This window comes from Copadichromis virginalis, linkage group LG12 (genome assembly GCF_057382275.1).
Source record: "Copadichromis virginalis isolate Kocher_CV1m ecotype Utaka linkage group LG12, C_Virginalis_male_GT1.1, whole genome shotgun sequence".
Lineage (NCBI taxonomy): Eukaryota > Metazoa > Chordata > Actinopteri > Cichliformes > Cichlidae > Copadichromis > Copadichromis virginalis.
This window is the reverse complement of record NC_140629.1, coordinates 7,952,892-7,977,486: the sequence shown is the minus strand read 5'-3', so window position 1 is coordinate 7,977,486 and position 24,595 is coordinate 7,952,892. Positions and strand designations below refer to the sequence as shown.

At 39.1% G+C, this 24,595-nt stretch overlaps 8 protein-coding genes across 8 annotated transcripts; all 8 read left to right on the top strand.

The window, feature by feature from the left end:
* Positions 1-687: 687 nt before the first annotated feature.
* On the top strand, positions 688-2,198 carry LOC146696457 (uncharacterized). The gene has a single exon (XM_085474115.1). It carries the CDS (start codon positions 777-779, stop codon positions 1,740-1,742), a length of 966 nt encoding a protein of 321 aa, XP_085330241.1. The 5' UTR covers positions 688-776; the 3' UTR covers positions 1,743-2,198.
* Positions 2,199-3,903: 1,705 nt separating this feature from the next.
* LOC146696456 (uncharacterized) lies at positions 3,904-5,316 on the top strand. The gene has a single exon (XM_085474114.1). The coding sequence runs from the start codon at positions 3,993-3,995 to the stop codon at positions 4,956-4,958; it is 966 nt and encodes a 321-aa protein (XP_085330240.1). The 5' UTR covers positions 3,904-3,992; the 3' UTR covers positions 4,959-5,316.
* Positions 5,317-7,120: 1,804 nt separating this feature from the next.
* LOC146696455 (uncharacterized) lies at positions 7,121-8,533 on the top strand. The gene has a single exon (XM_085474113.1). The coding sequence runs from the start codon at positions 7,210-7,212 to the stop codon at positions 8,173-8,175; it is 966 nt and encodes a 321-aa protein (XP_085330239.1). The 5' UTR covers positions 7,121-7,209; the 3' UTR covers positions 8,176-8,533.
* Positions 8,534-10,314: 1,781 nt separating this feature from the next.
* LOC146696454 (uncharacterized) lies at positions 10,315-11,727 on the top strand. Its single transcript, XM_085474112.1, has one exon. It carries the CDS (start codon positions 10,404-10,406, stop codon positions 11,367-11,369), a length of 966 nt encoding a protein of 321 aa, XP_085330238.1. The 5' UTR covers positions 10,315-10,403; the 3' UTR covers positions 11,370-11,727.
* Positions 11,728-13,531: 1,804 nt separating this feature from the next.
* On the top strand, positions 13,532-14,944 carry LOC146696453 (uncharacterized). The gene has a single exon (XM_085474111.1). The coding sequence runs from the start codon at positions 13,621-13,623 to the stop codon at positions 14,584-14,586; it is 966 nt and encodes a 321-aa protein (XP_085330237.1). The 5' UTR covers positions 13,532-13,620; the 3' UTR covers positions 14,587-14,944.
* A 1,781-nt stretch (positions 14,945-16,725) lies between these two features.
* Positions 16,726-18,138, top strand: LOC146696452 (uncharacterized). Its single transcript, XM_085474109.1, has one exon. It carries the CDS (start codon positions 16,815-16,817, stop codon positions 17,778-17,780), a length of 966 nt encoding a protein of 321 aa, XP_085330235.1. The 5' UTR covers positions 16,726-16,814; the 3' UTR covers positions 17,781-18,138.
* A 1,804-nt stretch (positions 18,139-19,942) lies between these two features.
* LOC146696451 (uncharacterized) lies at positions 19,943-21,355 on the top strand. The gene has a single exon (XM_085474108.1). It carries the CDS (start codon positions 20,032-20,034, stop codon positions 20,995-20,997), a length of 966 nt encoding a protein of 321 aa, XP_085330234.1. The 5' UTR covers positions 19,943-20,031; the 3' UTR covers positions 20,998-21,355.
* A 1,804-nt stretch (positions 21,356-23,159) lies between these two features.
* Positions 23,160-24,570, top strand: LOC146696450 (uncharacterized). The gene has a single exon (XM_085474107.1). The coding sequence runs from the start codon at positions 23,249-23,251 to the stop codon at positions 24,212-24,214; it is 966 nt and encodes a 321-aa protein (XP_085330233.1). The 5' UTR covers positions 23,160-23,248; the 3' UTR covers positions 24,215-24,570.
* The last annotated feature ends 25 nt before the right edge of the window (positions 24,571-24,595 follow it).

Sequence of the window (24,595 nt, the reverse complement as noted above, 5' to 3'; positions counted from 1 at the left end):
AAAACCGTTTCTTCCCGCAGTAAATATAAACAACGATAGTATTCAGGAAGAAAACCTGCATATATTATACTGAACATAAAGTTGTTTGCAAAACTTGTGCATAATTTTTACAAATGTACAACTTCTATTCGCATTTCAAGTTATGAAAACAATTCCTTAAACATGTTTGTGGCTTTTACAGTAAAAATGACAAGTATTTTCTACTCGGATTTTGAATTTTTTTTGTCTGAATTTAGATCTATTGTGCAAATATAGTATAAATGAAAAATTAACTCAAATTTCAGATATTTGAGGTTGTGCCAAAAAAAAAAAAGAAGAAGATTTTTTTAAAGGTGAAATATAGAGGTAAAATCTAAAGTAGTCAAAAACGGCCAATTATACTCTGGACCCCAGAGGGTTACTAAATACATTTACATGTCTTGGTGACTGCAGCTGGAACCTTGGCAAAAAGTGTATGTGTGTGTGTGGAATGCTAGCTACCAGCATTCATAATATAATAGTTACAATAGCAACAGTAACCAGGGGGGTGGGGCTTAAATGACAGAACAAAGACAGGCTACCATGATGTCACATGCCAGGCCACTATGATGTCACATGCCAGGCCACCATGATGTCACATGCCAGGCCATAAAAATCTATAAATAGGGGTGCCTCGACACACAGTTGTAGAATTCCCTTGCAGGTGAATTTAAGCTAGCGATTGAATTGTGTTTTCAGATGAAAGCGCTTATAACCTTCTCCCAAAGTAGAGTACTCTTCCTCCACCCAAACCTAAAATGTATATTTCTAAATACAGGGAAGCAATTGTATTAGAAAATAAATATAAAAATGAACACAGGACCATGGTGCCAAGAACAGTTAAGGCCCCATCTCATCGCGAAATGTGCCCACAGAGGCCAGAAGGCGAAAAACCTGAACACACATTCAGGAAAAAACCAGAACACACAGGCATGAAGAAAGTCATGGCTCAACCTGCTTGTGTGGATACACGCAAAGGGGACAAGCAGCTCCTTGAGAAATCTGGACTTGTCCCCTTTTATTTACAGAAAAACGATTACAGAATCGTTCCAGGCTACCTGCGTAGAAGAAAGGCAGAGAAAGAAAAGGCTAAGCAGGACAATGATGCCTGGTTAACAAAACAACAGGAAACAGTTAAACCACTGGCCGAACAGGAGAAACAAAACATTCTCCAGGGCCTAAAGAGGAGGTTTAATGAGCTAAACTTTGAATATCAATCCCTCCCTTTTACTATCTCCCCTTCACAGCACAAAAAATACAATTACAAAATGTTTCTCGAAGAGGCAATGAGTCAAGTTGAAAAAGACATTGCCCTTTTTGAGGAACATAAATACATTTACGTAGGCAGGGAAGATGCATCTGACGAACAACAGTTACAGCGGACTCCACTGCCACCCATTAGACCGAAAAAGACAAAGTTGACACCCGCTCCTCAAGTCACACAACCAACGAAAAAGGAAACTTTCTCGACCGACAACCTACCACCTTTTCGTAGGATGTGTGTTCCACCTATATCCAGAAGTGGAAAGCAACCTATTCCCATGACTGAGAACCTTCACAGACAACCTATTCCCACCCAACTAGTTATAATTCCACGACCTAGTCCTGTCCCTCTGCCACCTATTTGTAAAAAAGCTGAATCTACACCCCGACCACCTGTAAGACCTCCAATGAAACGAGGTGTAACACCCATCCTTCCACCCATTTCCACCAAAAAGCTGTAGTGCTGTACCGTTAGAGTAGTTTTTTAACTACCTAACCCCCAACCGGTCTTGACAGAAGCCGCACCATCTGAGCCTGGTTCTGTCGAAGGTTTCTTCTTTTTAAGACAAAGGAGTTTTTCCTTCCCACCGTCGCCCAGTGCTTGCTCAGATGAGATCATTTGATTGTTGGGGTTTTCTTAAACATAAATTGGCCTATTGAAAAAATGTAGTGGTTCTTACTACATTTTATTTTCAATAGACCAATTTATGTTCAAAAAAAAAATTTACAGCAGAAAAGAAAGCATGGGAGACATCTGATGCATTTCATTGCTTTTTAAAAAATAATTTATAATTTATCTGGAACAAATAAAAGAAAGTAAAAATAATCTTTTGTGGATTCTTTTTCTTCAATAAGTAGTAGAATAGGCAGTTCTTTATACATAAAGCGTAGTGTTTTGTTAAAAAATAAAGTGGCACAGCGGCACTGTGTTAAAGGCCTGTGTTTTTACCATCAGCGTGACAGCACCGTGCCGCCTTTGCAGTTTTAAGGCCCAGGGAAACAAGCCTGCCAGCGCTCTGTAGCGGCTGTGACCGCTGCCGATAAGGAAAGGCTGCTCTTCATAGAGGACTCAAGCTCGGGGAAACGTTTTCTGGTCGACTCTGGCTCCCAGAAGAGCCTCTGGAACTCTTGTGTCGTCTTTACAATGGTATATTATTTAATCTCAAAAAAAACAAAATAAAAAAAAATTGGAGATTTCCCGTATCACATAACATGTGCAGGTACACTGGTACAGCACATGTGAGCGAAATTCTTATGTGTGTGCAACAGAGGTGTGCAAAATACAATAACATAAGAACAAGCAAAATATACGAATGGGTAAATCTGAGAATTATAAGAATAAATATATGTACAAATATAAGAGTGTATGTTAGGGCTGTTCGATATAACGATATATATCAAATGACAATATAAAAATGTCTATCGTTTCCTATTACGCTATCGTTTGTTTCGTGATGTCGTAAAATAAACTGTTTACAGCAGTATTTTTCATCGTTTTGACGGTCACCTTAGTGGCTATATTAATTTCTTAAAGTTCTCTCTTTCTCTTATATTTAATATAACCACACTATGGGCGGGCAAGTGCCTGTTTTTACGTGTTTTCGTTAGCAACAATGACGGTAAAACCATCGCGTGGTTCCGCTGTACGCTTGTTTGTTTTCCACGTAAACCTTTCACAATAAAGCTCAAGATCCTGTTGAGACTTTTCAAAACAAACTGAATCACATGAGAGAGTATGCAGAGTTTACAGATGAGAAGCAAACAAAGAGCCGTCAGACTCAAACTATATGTATACACCTGCCCGCCTTCGTAAACAACTAAATGCTATGTTGCCCTATCATTTTTTGATTGGTCCACATGGTATATTTTTTCACCAATAGGAAAGGCTGGGGGAGTTGGGAGGGGGACTGAGTGCTTTCTAGTGTTTTTCCTTATAAAAACCGTTTCTTCCCGCAGTAAATATAAACAACGATAGTATTCAGGAAGAAAACCTGCATATATTATACTGAACATAAAGTTGTTTGCAAAACTTGTGCATAATTTTTACAAATGTACAACTTCTATTCGCATTTCAAGTTATGAAAACAATTCCTTAAACATGTTTGTGGCTTTTACAGTAAAAATGACAAGTATTTTCTACTCGGATTTTGAATTTTTTTTGTCTGAATTTAGATCTATTGTGCAAATATAGTATAAATGAAAAATTAACTCAAATTTCAGATATTTGAGGTTGTGCCAAAAAAAAAAAGAAGAAGATTTTTTTAAAGGTGAAATATAGAGGTAAAATCTAAAGTAGTCAAAAACGGCCAATTATACTCTGGACCCCAGAGGGTTACTAAATACATTTACATGTCTTGGTGACTGCAGCTGGAACCTTGGCAAAAAGTGTATGTGTGTGTGTGGAATGCTAGCTACCAGCATTCATAATATAATAGTTACAATAGCAACAGTAACCAGGGGGGTGGGGCTTAAATGACAGAACAAAGACAGGCTACCATGATGTCACATGCCAGGCCACTATGATGTCACATGCCAGGCCACCATGATGTCACATGCCAGGCCATAAAAATCTATAAATAGGGGTGCCTCGACACACAGTTGTAGAATTCCCTTGCAGGTGAATTTAAGCTAGCGATTGAATTGTGTTTTCAGATGAAAGCGCTTATAACCTTCTCCCAAAGTAGAGTACTCTTCCTCCACCCAAACCTAAAATGTATATTTCTAAATACAGGGAAGCAATTGTATTAGAAAATAAATATAAAAATGAACACAGGACCATGGTGCCAAGAACAGTTAAGGCCCCATCTCATCGCGAAATGTGCCCACAGAGGCCAGAAGGCGAAAAACCTGAACACACATTCAGGAAAAAACCAGAACACACAGGCATGAAGAAAGTCATGGCTCAACCTGCTTGTGTGGATACACGCAAAGGGGACAAGCAGCTCCTTGAGAAATCTGGACTTGTCCCCTTTTATTTACAGAAAAACGATTACAGAATCGTTCCAGGCTACCTGCGTAGAAGAAAGGCAGAGAAAGAAAAGGCTAAGCAGGACAATGATGCCTGGTTAACAAAACAACAGGAAACAGTTAAACCACTGGCCGAACAGGAGAAACAAAACATTCTCCAGGGCCTAAAGAGGAGGTTTAATGAGCTAAACTTTGAATATCAATCCCTCCCTTTTACTATCTCCCCTTCACAGCACAAAAAATACAATTACAAAATGTTTCTCGAAGAGGCAATGAGTCAAGTTGAAAAAGACATTGCCCTTTTTGAGGAACATAAATACATTTACGTAGGCAGGGAAGATGCATCTGACGAACAACAGTTACAGCGGACTCCACTGCCACCCATTAGACCGAAAAAGACAAAGTTGACACCCGCTCCTCAAGTCACACAACCAACGAAAAAGGAAACTTTCTCGACCGACAACCTACCACCTTTTCGTAGGATGTGTGTTCCACCTATATCCAGAAGTGGAAAGCAACCTATTCCCATGACTGAGAACCTTCACAGACAACCTATTCCCACCCAACTAGTTATAATTCCACGACCTAGTCCTGTCCCTCTGCCACCTATTTGTAAAAAAGCTGAATCTACACCCCGACCACCTGTAAGACCTCCAATGAAACGAGGTGTAACACCCATCCTTCCACCCATTTCCACCAAAAAGCTGTAGTGCTGTACCGTTAGAGTAGTTTTTTAACTACCTAACCCCCAACCGGTCTTGACAGAAGCCGCACCATCTGAGCCTGGTTCTGTCGAAGGTTTCTTCTTTTTAAGACAAAGGAGTTTTTCCTTCCCACCGTCGCCCAGTGCTTGCTCAGATGAGATCATTTGATTGTTGGGGTTTTCTTAAACATAAATTGGCCTATTGAAAAAATGTAGTGGTTCTTACTACATTTTATTTTCAATAGACCAATTTATGTTCAAAGAAAAAAAATTACAGCAGAAAAGAAAGCATGGGAGACATCTGATGCATTTCATTGCTTTTTAAAAAATAATTTATAATTTATCTGGAACAAATAAAAGAAAGTAAAAATAATCTTTTGTGGATTCTTTTTCTTCAATAAGTAGTAGAATAGGCAGTTCTTTATACATAAAGCGTAGTGTTTTGTTAAAAAATAAAGTGGCACAGCGGCACTGTGTTAAAGGCCTGTGTTTTTACCATCAGCGTGACAGCACCGTGCCGCCTTTGCAGTTTTAAGGCCCAGGGAAACAAGCCTGCCAGCGCTCTGTAGCGGCTGTGACCGCTGCCGATAAGGAAAGGCTGCTCTTCATAGAGGACTCAAGCTCGGGGAAACGTTTTCTGGTCGACTCTGGCTCCCAGAAGAGCCTCTGGAACTCTTGTGTCGTCTTTACAATGGTATATTATTTAATCTCAAAAAAAACAAAATAAAAAAAAATTGGAGATTTCCCGTATCACATAACATGTGCAGGTACACTGGTACAGCACATGTGAGCGAAATTCTTATGTGTGTGCAACAGAGGTGTGCAAAATACAATAACATAAGAACAAGCAAAATATACGAATGGGTAAATCTGAGAATTATAAGAATAAATATATGTACAAATATAAGAGTGTATGTTAGGGCTGTTCGATATAACGATATATATCAAATGACAATATAAAAATGTCTATCGTTTCCTATTACGCTATCGTTTGTTTCGTGATGTCGTAAAATAAACTGTTTACAGCAGTATTTTTCATCGTTTTGACGGTCACCTTAGTGGCTATATTAATTTCTTAAAGTTCTCTCTTTCTCTTATATTTAATATAACCACACTATGGGCGGGCAAGTGCCTGTTTTTACGTGTTTTCGTTAGCAACAATGACGGTAAAACCATCGCGTGGTTCCGCTGTACGCTTGTTTGTTTTCCACGTAAACCTTTCACAATAAAGCTCAAGATCCTGTTGAGACTTTTCAAAACAAACTGAATCACATGAGAGAGTATGCAGAGTTTACAGATGAGAAGCAAACAAAGAGCCGTCAGACTCAAACTATATGTATACACCTGCCCGCCTTCGTAAACAACTAAATGCTATGTTGCCCTATCATTTTTTGATTGGTCCACATGGTATATTTTTTCACCAATAGGAAAGGCTGGGGGAGTTGGGAGGGGGACTGAGTGCTTTCTAGTGTTTTTCCTTATAAAAACCGTTTCTTCCCGCAGTAAATATAAACAACGATAGTATTCAGGAAGAAAACCTGCATATATTATACTGAACATAAAGTTGTTTGCAAAACTTGTGCATAATTTTTACAAATGTACAACTTCTATTCGCATTTCAAGTTATGAAAACAATTCCTTAAACATGTTTGTGGCTTTTACAGTAAAAATGACAAGTATTTTCTACTCGGATTTTGAATTTTTTTTGTCTGAATTTAGATCTATTGTGCAAATATAGTATAAATGAAAAATTAACTCAAATTTCAGATATTTGAGGTTGTGCCAAAAAAAAAAAGAAGAAGATTTTTTTTAAGGTGAAATATAGAGGTAAAATCTAAAGTAGTCAAAAACGGCCAATTATACTCTGGACCCCAGAGGGTTACTAAATACATTTACATGTCTTGGTGACTGCAGCTGGAACCTTGGCAAAAAGTGTATGTGTGTGTGTGGAATGCTAGCTACCAGCATTCATAATATAATAGTTACAATAGCAACAGTAACCAGGGGGGTGGGGCTTAAATGACAGAACAAAGACAGGCTACCATGATGTCACATGCCAGGCCACTATGATGTCACATGCCAGGCCACCATGATGTCACATGCCAGGCCATAAAAATCTATAAATAGGGGTGCCTCGACACACAGTTGTAGAATTCCCTTGCAGGTGAATTTAAGCTAGCGATTGAATTGTGTTTTCAGATGAAAGCGCTTATAACCTTCTCCCAAAGTAGAGTACTCTTCCTCCACCCAAACCTAAAATGTATATTTCTAAATACAGGGAAGCAATTGTATTAGAAAATAAATATAAAAATGAACACAGGACCATGGTGCCAAGAACAGTTAAGGCCCCATCTCATCGCGAAATGTGCCCACAGAGGCCAGAAGGCGAAAAACCTGAACACACATTCAGGAAAAAACCAGAACACACAGGCATGAAGAAAGTCATGGCTCAACCTGCTTGTGTGGATACACGCAAAGGGGACAAGCAGCTCCTTGAGAAATCTGGACTTGTCCCCTTTTATTTACAGAAAAACGATTACAGAATCGTTCCAGGCTACCTGCGTAGAAGAAAGGCAGAGAAAGAAAAGGCTAAGCAGGACAATGATGCCTGGTTAACAAAACAACAGGAAACAGTTAAACCACTGGCCGAACAGGAGAAACAAAACATTCTCCAGGGCCTAAAGAGGAGGTTTAATGAGCTAAACTTTGAATATCAATCCCTCCCTTTTACTATCTCCCCTTCACAGCACAAAAAATACAATTACAAAATGTTTCTCGAAGAGGCAATGAGTCAAGTTGAAAAAGACATTGCCCTTTTTGAGGAACATAAATACATTTACGTAGGCAGGGAAGATGCATCTGACGAACAACAGTTACAGCGGACTCCACTGCCACCCATTAGACCGAAAAAGACAAAGTTGACACCCGCTCCTCAAGTCACACAACCAACGAAAAAGGAAACTTTCTCGACCGACAACCTACCACCTTTTCGTAGGATGTGTGTTCCACCTATATCCAGAAGTGGAAAGCAACCTATTCCCATGACTGAGAACCTTCACAGACAACCTATTCCCACCCAACTAGTTATAATTCCACGACCTAGTCCTGTCCCTCTGCCACCTATTTGTAAAAAAGCTGAATCTACACCCCGACCACCTGTAAGACCTCCAATGAAACGAGGTGTAACACCCATCCTTCCACCCATTTCCACCAAAAAGCTGTAGTGCTGTACCGTTAGAGTAGTTTTTTAACTACCTAACCCCCAACCGGTCTTGACAGAAGCCGCACCATCTGAGCCTGGTTCTGTCGAAGGTTTCTTCTTTTTAAGACAAAGGAGTTTTTCCTTCCCACCGTCGCCCAGTGCTTGCTCAGATGAGATCATTTGATTGTTGGGGTTTTCTTAAACATAAATTGGCCTATTGAAAAAATGTAGTGGTTCTTACTACATTTTATTTTCAATAGACCAATTTATGTTCAAAGAAAAAAAATTACAGCAGAAAAGAAAGCATGGGAGACATCTGATGCATTTCATTGCTTTTTAAAAAATAATTTATAATTTATCTGGAACAAATAAAAGAAAGTAAAAATAATCTTTTGTGGATTCTTTTTCTTCAATAAGTAGTAGAATAGGCAGTTCTTTATACATAAAGCGTAGTGTTTTGTTAAAAAATAAAGTGGCACAGCGGCACTGTGTTAAAGGCCTGTGTTTTTACCATCAGCGTGACAGCACCGTGCCGCCTTTGCAGTTTTAAGGCCCAGGGAAACAAGCCTGCCAGCGCTCTGTAGCGGCTGTGACCGCTGCCGATAAGGAAAGGCTGCTCTTCATAGAGGACTCAAGCTCGGGGAAACGTTTTCTGGTCGACTCTGGCTCCCAGAAGAGCCTCTGGAACTCTTGTGTCGTCTTTACAATGGTATATTATTTAATCTCAAAAAAAACAAAATAAAAAAAAATTGGAGATTTCCCGTATCACATAACATGTGCAGGTACACTGGTACAGCACATGTGAGCGAAATTCTTATGTGTGTGCAACAGAGGTGTGCAAAATACAATAACATAAGAACAAGCAAAATATACGAATGGGTAAATCTGAGAATTATAAGAATAAATATATGTACAAATATAAGAGTGTATGTTAGGGCTGTTCGATATAACGATATATATCAAATGACAATATAAAAATGTCTATCGTTTCCTATTACGCTATCGTTTGTTTCGTGATGTCGTAAAATAAACTGTTTACAGCAGTATTTTTCATCGTTTTGACGGTCACCTTAGTGGCTATATTAATTTCTTAAAGTTCTCTCTTTCTCTTATATTTAATATAACCACACTATGGGCGGGCAAGTGCCTGTTTTTACGTGTTTTCGTTAGCAACAATGACGGTAAAACCATCGCGTGGTTCCGCTGTACGCTTGTTTGTTTTCCACGTAAACCTTTCACAATAAAGCTCAAGATCCTGTTGAGACTTTTCAAAACAAACTGAATCACATGAGAGAGTATGCAGAGTTTACAGATGAGAAGCAAACAAAGAGCCGTCAGACTCAAACTATATGTATACACCTGCCCGCCTTCGTAAACAACTAAATGCTATGTTGCCCTATCATTTTTTGATTGGTCCACATGGTATATTTTTTCACCAATAGGAAAGGCTGGGGGAGTTGGGAGGGGGACTGAGTGCTTTCTAGTGTTTTTCCTTATAAAAACCGTTTCTTCCCGCAGTAAATATAAACAACGATAGTATTCAGGAAGAAAACCTGCATATATTATACTGAACATAAAGTTGTTTGCAAAACTTGTGCATAATTTTTACAAATGTACAACTTCTATTCGCATTTCAAGTTATGAAAACAATTCCTTAAACATGTTTGTGGCTTTTACAGTAAAAATGACAAGTATTTTCTACTCGGATTTTGAATTTTTTTTGTCTGAATTTAGATCTATTGTGCAAATATAGTATAAATGAAAAATTAACTCAAATTTCAGATATTTGAGGTTGTGCCAAAAAAAAAAAGAAGAAGATTTTTTTAAAGGTGAAATATAGAGGTAAAATCTAAAGTAGTCAAAAACGGCCAATTATACTCTGGACCCCAGAGGGTTACTAAATACATTTACATGTCTTGGTGACTGCAGCTGGAACCTTGGCAAAAAGTGTATGTGTGTGTGTGGAATGCTAGCTACCAGCATTCATAATATAATAGTTACAATAGCAACAGTAACCAGGGGGGTGGGGCTTAAATGACAGAACAAAGACAGGCTACCATGATGTCACATGCCAGGCCACTATGATGTCACATGCCAGGCCATAAAAATCTATAAATAGGGGTGCCTCGACACACAGTTGTAGAATTCCCTTGCAGGTGAATTTAAGCTAGCGATTGAATTGTGTTTTCAGATGAAAGCGCTTATAACCTTCTCCCAAAGTAGAGTACTCTTCCTCCACCCAAACCTAAAATGTATATTTCTAAATACAGGGAAGCAATTGTATTAGAAAATAAATATAAAAATGAACACAGGACCATGGTGCCAAGAACAGTTAAGGCCCCATCTCATCGCGAAATGTGCCCACAGAGGCCAGAAGGCGAAAAACCTGAACACACATTCAGGAAAAAACCAGAACACACAGGCATGAAGAAAGTCATGGCTCAACCTGCTTGTGTGGATACACGCAAAGGGGACAAGCAGCTCCTTGAGAAATCTGGACTTGTCCCCTTTTATTTACAGAAAAACGATTACAGAATCGTTCCAGGCTACCTGCGTAGAAGAAAGGCAGAGAAAGAAAAGGCTAAGCAGGACAATGATGCCTGGTTAACAAAACAACAGGAAACAGTTAAACCACTGGCCGAACAGGAGAAACAAAACATTCTCCAGGGCCTAAAGAGGAGGTTTAATGAGCTAAACTTTGAATATCAATCCCTCCCTTTTACTATCTCCCCTTCACAGCACAAAAAATACAATTACAAAATGTTTCTCGAAGAGGCAATGAGTCAAGTTGAAAAAGACATTGCCCTTTTTGAGGAACATAAATACATTTACGTAGGCAGGGAAGATGCATCTGACGAACAACAGTTACAGCGGACTCCACTGCCACCCATTAGACCGAAAAAGACAAAGTTGACACCCGCTCCTCAAGTCACACAACCAACGAAAAAGGAAACTTTCTCGACCGACAACCTACCACCTTTTCGTAGGATGTGTGTTCCACCTATATCCAGAAGTGGAAAGCAACCTATTCCCATGACTGAGAACCTTCACAGACAACCTATTCCCACCCAACTAGTTATAATTCCACGACCTAGTCCTGTCCCTCTGCCACCTATTTGTAAAAAAGCTGAATCTACACCCCGACCACCTGTAAGACCTCCAATGAAACGAGGTGTAACACCCATCCTTCCACCCATTTCCACCAAAAAGCTGTAGTGCTGTACCGTTAGAGTAGTTTTTTAACTACCTAACCCCCAACCGGTCTTGACAGAAGCCGCACCATCTGAGCCTGGTTCTGTCGAAGGTTTCTTCTTTTTAAGACAAAGGAGTTTTTCCTTCCCACCGTCGCCCAGTGCTTGCTCAGATGAGATCATTTGATTGTTGGGGTTTTCTTAAACATAAATTGGCCTATTGAAAAAATGTAGTGGTTCTTACTACATTTTATTTTCAATAGACCAATTTATGTTCAAAGAAAAAAAATTACAGCAGAAAAGAAAGCATGGGAGACATCTGATGCATTTCATTGCTTTTTAAAAAATAATTTATAATTTATCTGGAACAAATAAAAGAAAGTAAAAATAATCTTTTGTGGATTCTTTTTCTTCAATAAGTAGTAGAATAGGCAGTTCTTTATACATAAAGCGTAGTGTTTTGTTAAAAAATAAAGTGGCACAGCGGCACTGTGTTAAAGGCCTGTGTTTTTACCATCAGCGTGACAGCACCGTGCCGCCTTTGCAGTTTTAAGGCCCAGGGAAACAAGCCTGCCAGCGCTCTGTAGCGGCTGTGACCGCTGCCGATAAGGAAAGGCTGCTCTTCATAGAGGACTCAAGCTCGGGGAAACGTTTTCTGGTCGACTCTGGCTCCCAGAAGAGCCTCTGGAACTCTTGTGTCGTCTTTACAATGGTATATTATTTAATCTCAAAAAAAACAAAATAAAAAAAAATTGGAGATTTCCCGTATCACATAACATGTGCAGGTACACTGGTACAGCACATGTGAGCGAAATTCTTATGTGTGTGCAACAGAGGTGTGCAAAATACAATAACATAAGAACAAGCAAAATATACGAATGGGTAAATCTGAGAATTATAAGAATAAATATATGTACAAATATAAGAGTGTATGTTAGGGCTGTTCGATATAACGATATATATCAAATGACAATATAAAAATGTCTATCGTTTCCTATTACGCTATCGTTTGTTTCGTGATGTCGTAAAATAAACTGTTTACAGCAGTATTTTTCATCGTTTTGACGGTCACCTTAGTGGCTATATTAATTTCTTAAAGTTCTCTCTTTCTCTTATATTTAATATAACCACACTATGGGCGGGCAAGTGCCTGTTTTTACGTGTTTTCGTTAGCAACAATGACGGTAAAACCATCGCGTGGTTCCGCTGTACGCTTGTTTGTTTTCCACGTAAACCTTTCACAATAAAGCTCAAGATCCTGTTGAGACTTTTCAAAACAAACTGAATCACATGAGAGAGTATGCAGAGTTTACAGATGAGAAGCAAACAAAGAGCCGTCAGACTCAAACTATATGTATACACCTGCCCGCCTTCGTAAACAACTAAATGCTATGTTGCCCTATCATTTTTTGATTGGTCCACATGGTATATTTTTTCACCAATAGGAAAGGCTGGGGGAGTTGGGAGGGGGACTGAGTGCTTTCTAGTGTTTTTCCTTATAAAAACCGTTTCTTCCCGCAGTAAATATAAACAACGATAGTATTCAGGAAGAAAACCTGCATATATTATACTGAACATAAAGTTGTTTGCAAAACTTGTGCATAATTTTTACAAATGTACAACTTCTATTCGCATTTCAAGTTATGAAAACAATTCCTTAAACATGTTTGTGGCTTTTACAGTAAAAATGACAAGTATTTTCTACTCGGATTTTGAATTTTTTTTGTCTGAATTTAGATCTATTGTGCAAATATAGTATAAATGAAAAATTAACTCAAATTTCAGATATTTGAGGTTGTGCCAAAAAAAAAAAGAAGAAGATTTTTTTAAAGGTGAAATATAGAGGTAAAATCTAAAGTAGTCAAAAACGGCCAATTATACTCTGGACCCCAGAGGGTTACTAAATACATTTACATGTCTTGGTGACTGCAGCTGGAACCTTGGCAAAAAGTGTATGTGTGTGTGTGGAATGCTAGCTACCAGCATTCATAATATAATAGTTACAATAGCAACAGTAACCAGGGGGGTGGGGCTTAAATGACAGAACAAAGACAGGCTACCATGATGTCACATGCCAGGCCACTATGATGTCACATGCCAGGCCACCATGATGTCACATGCCAGGCCATAAAAATCTATAAATAGGGGTGCCTCGACACACAGTTGTAGAATTCCCTTGCAGGTGAATTTAAGCTAGCGATTGAATTGTGTTTTCAGATGAAAGCGCTTATAACCTTCTCCCAAAGTAGAGTACTCTTCCTCCACCCAAACCTAAAATGTATATTTCTAAATACAGGGAAGCAATTGTATTAGAAAATAAATATAAAAATGAACACAGGACCATGGTGCCAAGAACAGTTAAGGCCCCATCTCATCGCGAAATGTGCCCACAGAGGCCAGAAGGCGAAAAACCTGAACACACATTCAGGAAAAAACCAGAACACACAGGCATGAAGAAAGTCATGGCTCAACCTGCTTGTGTGGATACACGCAAAGGGGACAAGCAGCTCCTTGAGAAATCTGGACTTGTCCCCTTTTATTTACAGAAAAACGATTACAGAATCGTTCCAGGCTACCTGCGTAGAAGAAAGGCAGAGAAAGAAAAGGCTAAGCAGGACAATGATGCCTGGTTAACAAAACAACAGGAAACAGTTAAACCACTGGCCGAACAGGAGAAACAAAACATTCTCCAGGGCCTAAAGAGGAGGTTTAATGAGCTAAACTTTGAATATCAATCCCTCCCTTTTACTATCTCCCCTTCACAGCACAAAAAATACAATTACAAAATGTTTCTCGAAGAGGCAATGAGTCAAGTTGAAAAAGACATTGCCCTTTTTGAGGAACATAAATACATTTACGTAGGCAGGGAAGATGCATCTGACGAACAACAGTTACAGCGGACTCCACTGCCACCCATTAGACCGAAAAAGACAAAGTTGACACCCGCTCCTCAAGTCACACAACCAACGAAAAAGGAAACTTTCTCGACCGACAACCTACCACCTTTTCGTAGGATGTGTGTTCCACCTATATCCAGAAGTGGAAAGCAACCTATTCCCATGACTGAGAACCTTCACAGACAACCTATTCCCACCCAACTAGTTATAATTCCACGACCTAGTCCTGTCCCTCTGCCACCTATTTGTAAAAAAGCTGAATCTACACCCCGACCACCTGTAAGACCTCCAATGAAACGAGGTGTAACACCCATCCTTCCACCCATTTCCACCAAAAAGCTGTAGTGCTGTACCGTTAGAGTAGTTTTTTAACTACCTAACCCCCAACCGGTCTTGACAGAAGCCGCACCATCTGAGCCTGGTTCTGTCGAAGGTTTCTTCTTTTTAAGACAAAGGAGTTTTTCCTTCCCACCGTCGCCCAGTGCTTGCTCAGATGAGATCATTTGATTGTTGGGGTTTTCTTAAACATAAATTGGCCTATTGAAAAAATGTAGTGGTTCTTACTACATTTTATTTTCAATAGACCAATTTATGTTCAAAGAAAAAAAATTACAGCAGAAAAGAAAGCATGGGAGACATCTGATGCATTTCATTGCTTTTTAAAAAATAATTTATAATTTATCTGGAACAAATAAAAGAAAGTAAAAATAATCTTTTGTGGATTCTTTTTCTTCAATAAGTAGTAGAATAGGCAGTTCTTTATACATAAAGCGTAGTGTTTTGTTAAAAAATAAAGTGGCACAGCGGCACTGTGTTAAAGGCCTGTGTTTTTACCATCAGCGTGACAGCACCGTGCCGCCTTTGCAGTTTTAAGGCCCAGGGAAACAAGCCTGCCAGCGCTCTGTAGCGGCTGTGACCGCTGCCGATAAGGAAAGGCTGCTCTTCATAGAGGACTCAAGCTCGGGGAAACGTTTTCTGGTCGACTCTGGCTCCCAGAAGAGCCTCTGGAACTCTTGTGTCGTCTTTACAATGGTATATTATTTAATCTCAAAAAAAACAAAATAAAAAAAAATTGGAGATTTCCCGTATCACATAACATGTGCAGGTACACTGGTACAGCACATGTGAGCGAAATTCTTATGTGTGTGCAACAGAGGTGTGCAAAATACAATAACATAAGAACAAGCAAAATATACGAATGGGTAAATCTGAGAATTATAAGAATAAATATATGTACAAATATAAGAGTGTATGTTAGGGCTGTTCGATATAACGATATATATCAAATGACAATATAAAAATGTCTATCGTTTCCTATTACGCTATCGTTTGTTTCGTGATGTCGTAAAATAAACTGTTTACAGCAGTATTTTTCATCGTTTTGACGGTCACCTTAGTGGCTATATTAATTTCTTAAAGTTCTCTCTTTCTCTTATATTTAATATAACCACACTATGGGCGGGCAAGTGCCTGTTTTTACGTGTTTTCGTTAGCAACAATGACGGTAAAACCATCGCGTGGTTCCGCTGTACGCTTGTTTGTTTTCCACGTAAACCTTTCACAATAAAGCTCAAGATCCTGTTGAGACTTTTCAAAACAAACTGAATCACATGAGAGAGTATGCAGAGTTTACAGATGAGAAGCAAACAAAGAGCCGTCAGACTCAAACTATATGTATACACCTGCCCGCCTTCGTAAACAACTAAATGCTATGTTGCCCTATCATTTTTTGATTGGTCCACATGGTATATTTTTTCACCAATAGGAAAGGCTGGGGGAGTTGGGAGGGGGACTGAGTGCTTTCTAGTGTTTTTCCTTATAAAAACCGTTTCTTCCCGCAGTAAATATAAACAACGATAGTATTCAGGAAGAAAACCTGCATATATTATACTGAACATAAAGTTGTTTGCAAAACTTGTGCATAATTTTTACAAATGTACAACTTCTATTCGCATTTCAAGTTATGAAAACAATTCCTTAAACATGTTTGTGGCTTTTACAGTAAAAATGACAAGTATTTTCTACTCGGATTTTGAATTTTTTTTGTCTGAATTTAGATCTATTGTGCAAATATAGTATAAATGAAAAATTAACTCAAATTTCAGATATTTGAGGTTGTGCCAAAAAAAAAAAGAAGAAGATTTTTTTAAAGGTGAAATATAGAGGTAAAATCTAAAGTAGTCAAAAACGGCCAATTATACTCTGGACCCCAGAGGGTTACTAAATACATTTACATGTCTTGGTGACTGCAGCTGGAACCTTGGCAAAAAGTGTATGTGTGTGTGTGGAATGCTAGCTACCAGCATTCATAATATAATAGTTACAATAGCAACAGTAACCAGGGGGGTGGGGCTTAAATGACAGAACAAAGACAGGCTACCATGATGTCACATGCCAGGCCACTATGATGTCACATGCCAGGCCATAAAAATCTATAAATAGGGGTGCCTCGACACACAGTTGTAGAATTCCCTTGCAGGTGAATTTAAGCTAGCGATTGAATTGTGTTTTCAGATGAAAGCGCTTATAACCTTCTCCCAAAGTAGAGTACTCTTCCTCCACCCAAACCTAAAATGTATATTTCTAAATACAGGGAAGCAATTGTATTAGAAAATAAATATAAAAATGAACACAGGACCATGGTGCCAAGAACAGTTAAGGCCCCATCTCATCGCGAAATGTGCCCACAGAGGCCAGAAGGCGAAAAACCTGAACACACATTCAGGAAAAAACCAGAACACACAGGCATGAAGAAAGTCATGGCTCAACCTGCTTGTGTGGATACACGCAAAGGGGACAAGCAGCTCCTTGAGAAATCTGGACTTGTCCCCTTTTATTTACAGAAAAACGATTACAGAATCGTTCCAGGCTACCTGCGTAGAAGAAAGGCAGAGAAAGAAAAGGCTAAGCAGGACAATGATGCCTGGTTAACAAAACAACAGGAAACAGTTAAACCACTGGCCGAACAGGAGAAACAAAACATTCTCCAGGGCCTAAAGAGGAGGTTTAATGAGCTAAACTTTGAATATCAATCCCTCCCTTTTACTATCTCCCCTTCACAGCACAAAAAATACAATTACAAAATGTTTCTCGAAGAGGCAATGAGTCAAGTTGAAAAAGACATTGCCCTTTTTGAGGAACATAAATACATTTACGTAGGCAGGGAAGATGCATCTGACGAACAACAGTTACAGCGGACTCCACTGCCACCCATTAGACCGAAAAAGACAAAGTTGACACCCGCTCCTCAAGTCACACAACCAACGAAAAAGGAAACTTTCTCGACCGACAACCTACCACCTTTTCGTAGGATGTGTGTTCCACCTATATCCAGAAGTGGAAAGCAACCTATTCCCATGACTGAGAACCTTCACAGACAACCTATTCCCACCCAACTAGTTATAATTCCACGACCTAGTCCTGTCCCTCTGCCACCTATTTGTAAAAAAGCTGAATCTACACCCCGACCACCTGTAAGACCTCCAATGAAACGAGGTGTAACACCCATCCTTCCACCCATTTCCACCAAAAAGCTGTAGTGCTGTACCGTTAGAGTAGTTTTTTAACTACCTAACCCCCAACCGGTCTTGACAGAAGCCGCACCATCTGAGCCTGGTTCTGTCGAAGGTTTCTTCTTTTTAAGACAAAGGAGTTTTTCCTTCCCACCGTCGCCCAGTGCTTGCTCAGATGAGATCATTTGATTGTTGGGGTTTTCTTAAACATAAATTGGCCTATTGAAAAAATGTAGTGGTTCTTACTACATTTTATTTTCAATAGACCAATTTATGTTCAAAGAAAAAAAATTACAGCAGAAAAGAAAGCATGGGAGACATCTGATGCATTTCATTGCTTTTTAAAAAATAATTTATAATTTATCTGGAACAAATAAAAGAAAGTAAAAATAATCTTTTGTGGATTCTTTTTCTTCAATAAGTAGTAGAATAGGCAGTTCTTTATACATAAAGCGTAGTGTTTTGTTAAAAAATAAAGTGGCACAGCGGCACTGTGTTAAAGGCCTGTGTTTTTACCATCAGCGTGACAGCACCGTGCCGCCTTTGCAGTTTTAAGGCCCAGGGAAACAAGCCTGCCAGCGCTCTGTAGCGGCTGTGACCGCTGCCGATAAGGAAAGGCTGCTCTTCATAGAGGACTCAAGCTCGGGGAAACGTTTTCTGGTCGACTCTGGCTCCCAGAAGAGCCTCTGGAACTCTTGTGTCGTCTTTACAATGGTATATTATTTAATCTCAAAAAAAACAAAATAAAAAAAAATTGGAGATTTCCCGTATCACATAACATGTGCAGGTACACTGGTACAGCACATGTGAGCGAAATTCTTATGTGTGTGCAACAGAGGTGTGCAAAATACAATAACATAAGAACAAGCAAAATATACGAATGGGTAAATCTGAGAATTATAAGAATAAATATATGTACAAATATAAGAGTGTATGTTAGGGCTGTTCGATATAACGATATATATCAAATGACAATATAAAAATGTCTATCGTTTCCTATTACGCTATCGTTTGTTTCGTGATGTCGTAAAATAAACTGTTTACAGCAGTATTTTTCATCGTTTTGACGGTCACCTTAGTGGCTATATTAATTTCTTAAAGTTCTCTCTTTCTCTTATATTTAATATAACCACACTATGGGCGGGCAAGTGCCTGTTTTTACGTGTTTTCGTTAGCAACAATGACGGTAAAACCATCGCGTGGTTCCGCTGTACGCTTGTTTGTTTTCCACGTAAACCTTTCACAATAAAGCTCAAGATCCTGTTGAGACTTTTCAAAACAAACTGAATCACATGAGAGAGTATGCAGAGTTTACAGATGAGAAGCAAACAAAGAGCCGTCAGACTCAAACTATATGTATACACCTGCCCGCCTTCGTAAACAACTAAATGCTATGTTGCCCTATCATTTTTTGATTGGTCCACATGGTATATTTTTTCACCAATAGGAAAGGCTGGGGGAGTTGGGAGGGGGACTGAGTGCTTTCTAGTGTTTTTCCTTATAAAAACCGTTTCTTCCCGCAGTAAATATAAACAACGATAGTATTCAGGAAGAAAACCTGCATATATTATACTGAACATAAAGTTGTTTGCAAAACTTGTGCATAATTTTTACAAATGTACAACTTCTATTCGCATTTCAAGTTATGAAAACAATTCCTTAAACATGTTTGTGGCTTTTACAGTAAAAATGACAAGTATTTTCTACTCGGATTTTGAATTTTTTTTGTCTGAATTTAGATCTATTGTGCAAATATAGTATAAATGAAAAATTAACTCAAATTTCAGATATTTGAGGTTGTGCCAAAAAAAAAAAGAAGAAGATTTTTTTAAAGGTGAAATATAGAGGTAAAATCTAAAGTAGTCAAAAACGGCCAATTATACTCTGGACCCCAGAGGGTTACTAAATACATTTACATGTCTTGGTGACTGCAGCTGGAACCTTGGCAAAAAGTGTATGTGTGTGTGTGGAATGCTAGCTACCAGCATTCATAATATAATAGTTACAATAGCAACAGTAACCAGGGGGGTGGGGCTTAAATGACAGAACAAAGACAGGCTACCATGATGTCACATGCCAGGCCACTATGATGTCACATGCCAGGCCACCATGATGTCACATGCCAGGCCATAAAAATCTATAAATAGGGGTGCCTCGACACACAGTTGTAGAATTCCCTTGCAGGTGAATTTAAGCTAGCGATTGAATTGTGTTTTCAGATGAAAGCGCTTATAACCTTCTCCCAAAGTAGAGTACTCTTCCTCCACCCAAACCTAAAATGTATATTTCTAAATACAGGGAAGCAATTGTATTAGAAAATAAATATAAAAATGAACACAGGACCATGGTGCCAAGAACAGTTAAGGCCCCATCTCATCGCGAAATGTGCCCACAGAGGCCAGAAGGCGAAAAACCTGAACACACATTCAGGAAAAAACCAGAACACACAGGCATGAAGAAAGTCATGGCTCAACCTGCTTGTGTGGATACACGCAAAGGGGACAAGCAGCTCCTTGAGAAATCTGGACTTGTCCCCTTTTATTTACAGAAAAACGATTACAGAATCGTTCCAGGCTACCTGCGTAGAAGAAAGGCAGAGAAAGAAAAGGCTAAGCAGGACAATGATGCCTGGTTAACAAAACAACAGGAAACAGTTAAACCACTGGCCGAACAGGAGAAACAAAACATTCTCCAGGGCCTAAAGAGGAGGTTTAATGAGCTAAACTTTGAATATCAATCCCTCCCTTTTACTATCTCCCCTTCACAGCACAAAAAATACAATTACAAAATGTTTCTCGAAGAGGCAATGAGTCAAGTTGAAAAAGACATTGCCCTTTTTGAGGAACATAAATACATTTACGTAGGCAGGGAAGATGCATCTGACGAACAACAGTTACAGCGGACTCCACTGCCACCCATTAGACCGAAAAAGACAAAGTTGACACCCGCTCCTCAAGTCACACAACCAACGAAAAAGGAAACTTTCTCGACCGACAACCTACCACCTTTTCGTAGGATGTGTGTTCCACCTATATCCAGAAGTGGAAAGCAACCTATTCCCATGACTGAGAACCTTCACAGACAACCTATTCCCACCCAACTAGTTATAATTCCACGACCTAGTCCTGTCCCTCTGCCACCTATTTGTAAAAAAGCTGAATCTACACCCCGACCACCTGTAAGACCTCCAATGAAACGAGGTGTAACACCCATCCTTCCACCCATTTCCACCAAAAAGCTGTAGTGCTGTACCGTTAGAGTAGTTTTTTAACTACCTAACCCCCAACCGGTCTTGACAGAAGCCGCACCATCTGAGCCTGGTTCTGTCGAAGGTTTCTTCTTTTTAAGACAAAGGAGTTTTTCCTTCCCACCGTCGCCCAGTGCTTGCTCAGATGAGATCATTTGATTGTTGGGGTTTTCTTAAACATAAATTGGCCTATTGAAAAAATGTAGTGGTTCTTACTACATTTTATTTTCAATAGACCAATTTATGTTCAAAGAAAAAAAATTACAGCAGAAAAGAAAGCATGGGAGACATCTGATGCATTTCATTGCTTTTTAAAAAATAATTTATAATTTATCTGGAACAAATAAAAGAAAGTAAAAATAATCTTTTGTGGATTCTTTTTCTTCAATAAGTAGTAGAATAGGCAGTTCTTTATACATAAAGCGTAGTGTTTTGTTAAAAAATAAAGTGGCACAGCGGCACTGTGTTAAAGGCCTGTGTTTTTACCATCAGCGTGACAGCACCGTGCCGCCTTTGCAGTTTTAAGGCCCAGGGAAACAAGCCTGCCAGCGCTCTGTAGCGGCTGTGACCGCTGCCGATAAGGAAAGGCTGCTCTTCATAGAGGACTCAAGCTCGGGGAAACGTTTTCTGGTCGACTCTGGCTCCCAGAAGAGCCTCTGGAACTCTTGTGTCGTCTTTACAATGGTATATTATTTAATCTCAAAAAAAACAAAATAAAAAAAAATTGGAGATTTCCCGTATCACATAACATGTGCAGGTACACTGGTACAGCACATGTGAGCGAAATTCTTATGTGTGTGCAACAGAGGTGTGCAAAATACAATAACATAAGAACAAGCAAAATATACGAATGGGTAAATCTGAGAATTATAAGAATAAATATATGTACAAATATAAGAGTGTATGTTAGGGCTGTTCGATATAACGATATATATCAAATGACAATATAAAAATGTCTATCGTTTCCTATTACGCTATCGTTTGTTTCGTGATGTCGTAAAATAAACTGTTTACAGCAGTATTTTTCATCGTTTTGACGGTCACCTTAGTGGCTATATTAATTTCTTAAAGTTCTCTCTTTCTCTTATATTTAATATAACCACACTATGGGCGGGCAAGTGCCTGTTTTTACGTGTTTTCGTTAGCAACAATGACGGTAAAACCATCGCGTGGTTCCGCTGTACGCTTGTTTGTTTTCCACGTAAACCTTTCACAATAAAGCTCAAGATCCTGTTGAGACTTTTCAAAACAAACTGAATCACATGAGAGAGTATGCAGAGTTTACAGATGAGAAGCAAACAAAGAGCCGTCAGACTCAAACTATATGTATACACCTGCCCGCCTTCGTAAACAACTAAATGCTATGTTGCCCTATCATTTTTTGATTGGTCCACATGGTATATTTTTTCACCAATAGGAAAGGCTGGGGGAGTTGGGAGGGGGACTGAGTGCTTTCTAGTGTTTTTCCTTATAAAAACCGTTTCTTCCCGCAGTAAATATAAACAACGATAGTATTCAGGAAGAAAACCTGCATATATTATACTGAACATAAAGTTGTTTGCAAAACTTGTGCATAATTTTTACAAATGTACAACTTCTATTCGCATTTCAAGTTATGAAAACAATTCCTTAAACATGTTTGTGGCTTTTACAGTAAAAATGACAAGTATTTTCTACTCGGATTTTGAATTTTTTTTGTCTGAATTTAGATCTATTGTGCAAATATAGTATAAATGAAAAATTAACTCAAATTTCAGATATTTGAGGTTGTGCCAAAAAAAAAAAGAAGAAGATTTTTTTAAAGGTGAAATATAGAGGTAAAATCTAAAGTAGTCAAAAACGGCCAATTATACTCTGGACCCCAGAGGGTTACTAAATACATTTACATGTCTTGGTGACTGCAGCTGGAACCTTGGCAAAAAGTGTATGTGTGTGTGTGGAATGCTAGCTACCAGCATTCATAATATAATAGTTACAATAGCAACAGTAACCAGGGGGGTGGGGCTTAAATGACAGAACAAAGACAGGCTACCATGATGTCACATGCCAGGCCACTATGATGTCACATGCCAGGCCACCATGATGTCACATGCCAGGCCATAAAAATCTATAAATAGGGGTGCCTCGACACACAGTTGTAGAATTCCCTTGCAGGTGAATTTAAGCTAGCGATTGAATTGTGTTTTCAGATGAAAGCGCTTATAACCTTCTCCCAAAGTAGAGTACTCTTCCTCCACCCAAACCTAAAATGTATATTTCTAAATACAGGGAAGCAATTGTATTAGAAAATAAATATAAAAATGAACACAGGACCATGGTGCCAAGAACAGTTAAGGCCCCATCTCATCGCGAAATGTGCCCACAGAGGCCAGAAGGCGAAAAACCTGAACACACATTCAGGAAAAAACCAGAACACACAGGCATGAAGAAAGTCATGGCTCAACCTGCTTGTGTGGATACACGCAAAGGGGACAAGCAGCTCCTTGAGAAATCTGGACTTGTCCCCTTTTATTTACAGAAAAACGATTACAGAATCGTTCCAGGCTACCTGCGTAGAAGAAAGGCAGAGAAAGAAAAGGCTAAGCAGGACAATGATGCCTGGTTAACAAAACAACAGGAAACAGTTAAACCACTGGCCGAACAGGAGAAACAAAACATTCTCCAGGGCCTAAAGAGGAGGTTTAATGAGCTAAACTTTGAATATCAATCCCTCCCTTTTACTATCTCCCCTTCACAGCACAAAAAATACAATTACAAAATGTTTCTCGAAGAGGCAATGAGTCAAGTTGAAAAAGACATTGCCCTTTTTGAGGAACATAAATACATTTACGTAGGCAGGGAAGATGCATCTGACGAACAACAGTTACAGCGGACTCCACTGCCACCCATTAGACCGAAAAAGACAAAGTTGACACCCGCTCCTCAAGTCACACAACCAACGAAAAAGGAAACTTTCTCGACCGACAACCTACCACCTTTTCGTAGGATGTGTGTTCCACCTATATCCAGAAGTGGAAAGCAACCTATTCCCATGACTGAGAACCTTCACAGACAACCTATTCCCACCCAACTAGTTATAATTCCACGACCTAGTCCTGTCCCTCTGCCACCTATTTGTAAAAAAGCTGAATCTACACCCCGACCACCTGTAAGACCTCCAATGAAACGAGGTGTAACACCCATCCTTCCACCCATTTCCACCAAAAAGCTGTAGTGCTGTACCGTTAGAGTAGTTTTTTAACTACCTAACCCCCAACCGGTCTTGACAGAAGCCGCACCATCTGAGCCTGGTTCTGTCGAAGGTTTCTTCTTTTTAAGACAAAGGAGTTTTTCCTTCCCACCGTCGCCCAGTGCTTGCTCAGATGAGATCATTTGATTGTTGGGGTTTTCTTAAACATAAATTGGCCTATTGAAAAAATGTAGTGGTTCTTACTACATTTTATTTTCAATAGACCAATTTATGTTCAAAAAAAAAATTACAGCAGAAAAGAAAGCATGGGAGACATCTGATGCATTTCATTGCTTTTTAAAAAATAATTTATAATTTATCTGGAACAAATAAAAGAAAGTAAAAATAATCTTTTGTGGATTCTTT

Bases quoted from the DNA above. Each gene is read 5' to 3' on its own strand.
- LOC146696451 (XM_085474108.1), top strand. From the start codon at position 20,032: ATGTATATTTCTAAATACAGGGAAGCAATTGTATTAGAAAATAAATAT.
- LOC146696450 (XM_085474107.1), top strand. From the start codon at position 23,249: ATGTATATTTCTAAATACAGGGAAGCAATTGTATTAGAAAATAAATAT.
- LOC146696455 (XM_085474113.1), top strand. From the start codon at position 7,210: ATGTATATTTCTAAATACAGGGAAGCAATTGTATTAGAAAATAAATAT.
- LOC146696453 (XM_085474111.1), top strand. From the start codon at position 13,621: ATGTATATTTCTAAATACAGGGAAGCAATTGTATTAGAAAATAAATAT.
- LOC146696452 (XM_085474109.1), top strand. From the start codon at position 16,815: ATGTATATTTCTAAATACAGGGAAGCAATTGTATTAGAAAATAAATAT.
- LOC146696457 (XM_085474115.1), top strand. From the start codon at position 777: ATGTATATTTCTAAATACAGGGAAGCAATTGTATTAGAAAATAAATAT.
- LOC146696456 (XM_085474114.1), top strand. From the start codon at position 3,993: ATGTATATTTCTAAATACAGGGAAGCAATTGTATTAGAAAATAAATAT.
- LOC146696454 (XM_085474112.1), top strand. From the start codon at position 10,404: ATGTATATTTCTAAATACAGGGAAGCAATTGTATTAGAAAATAAATAT.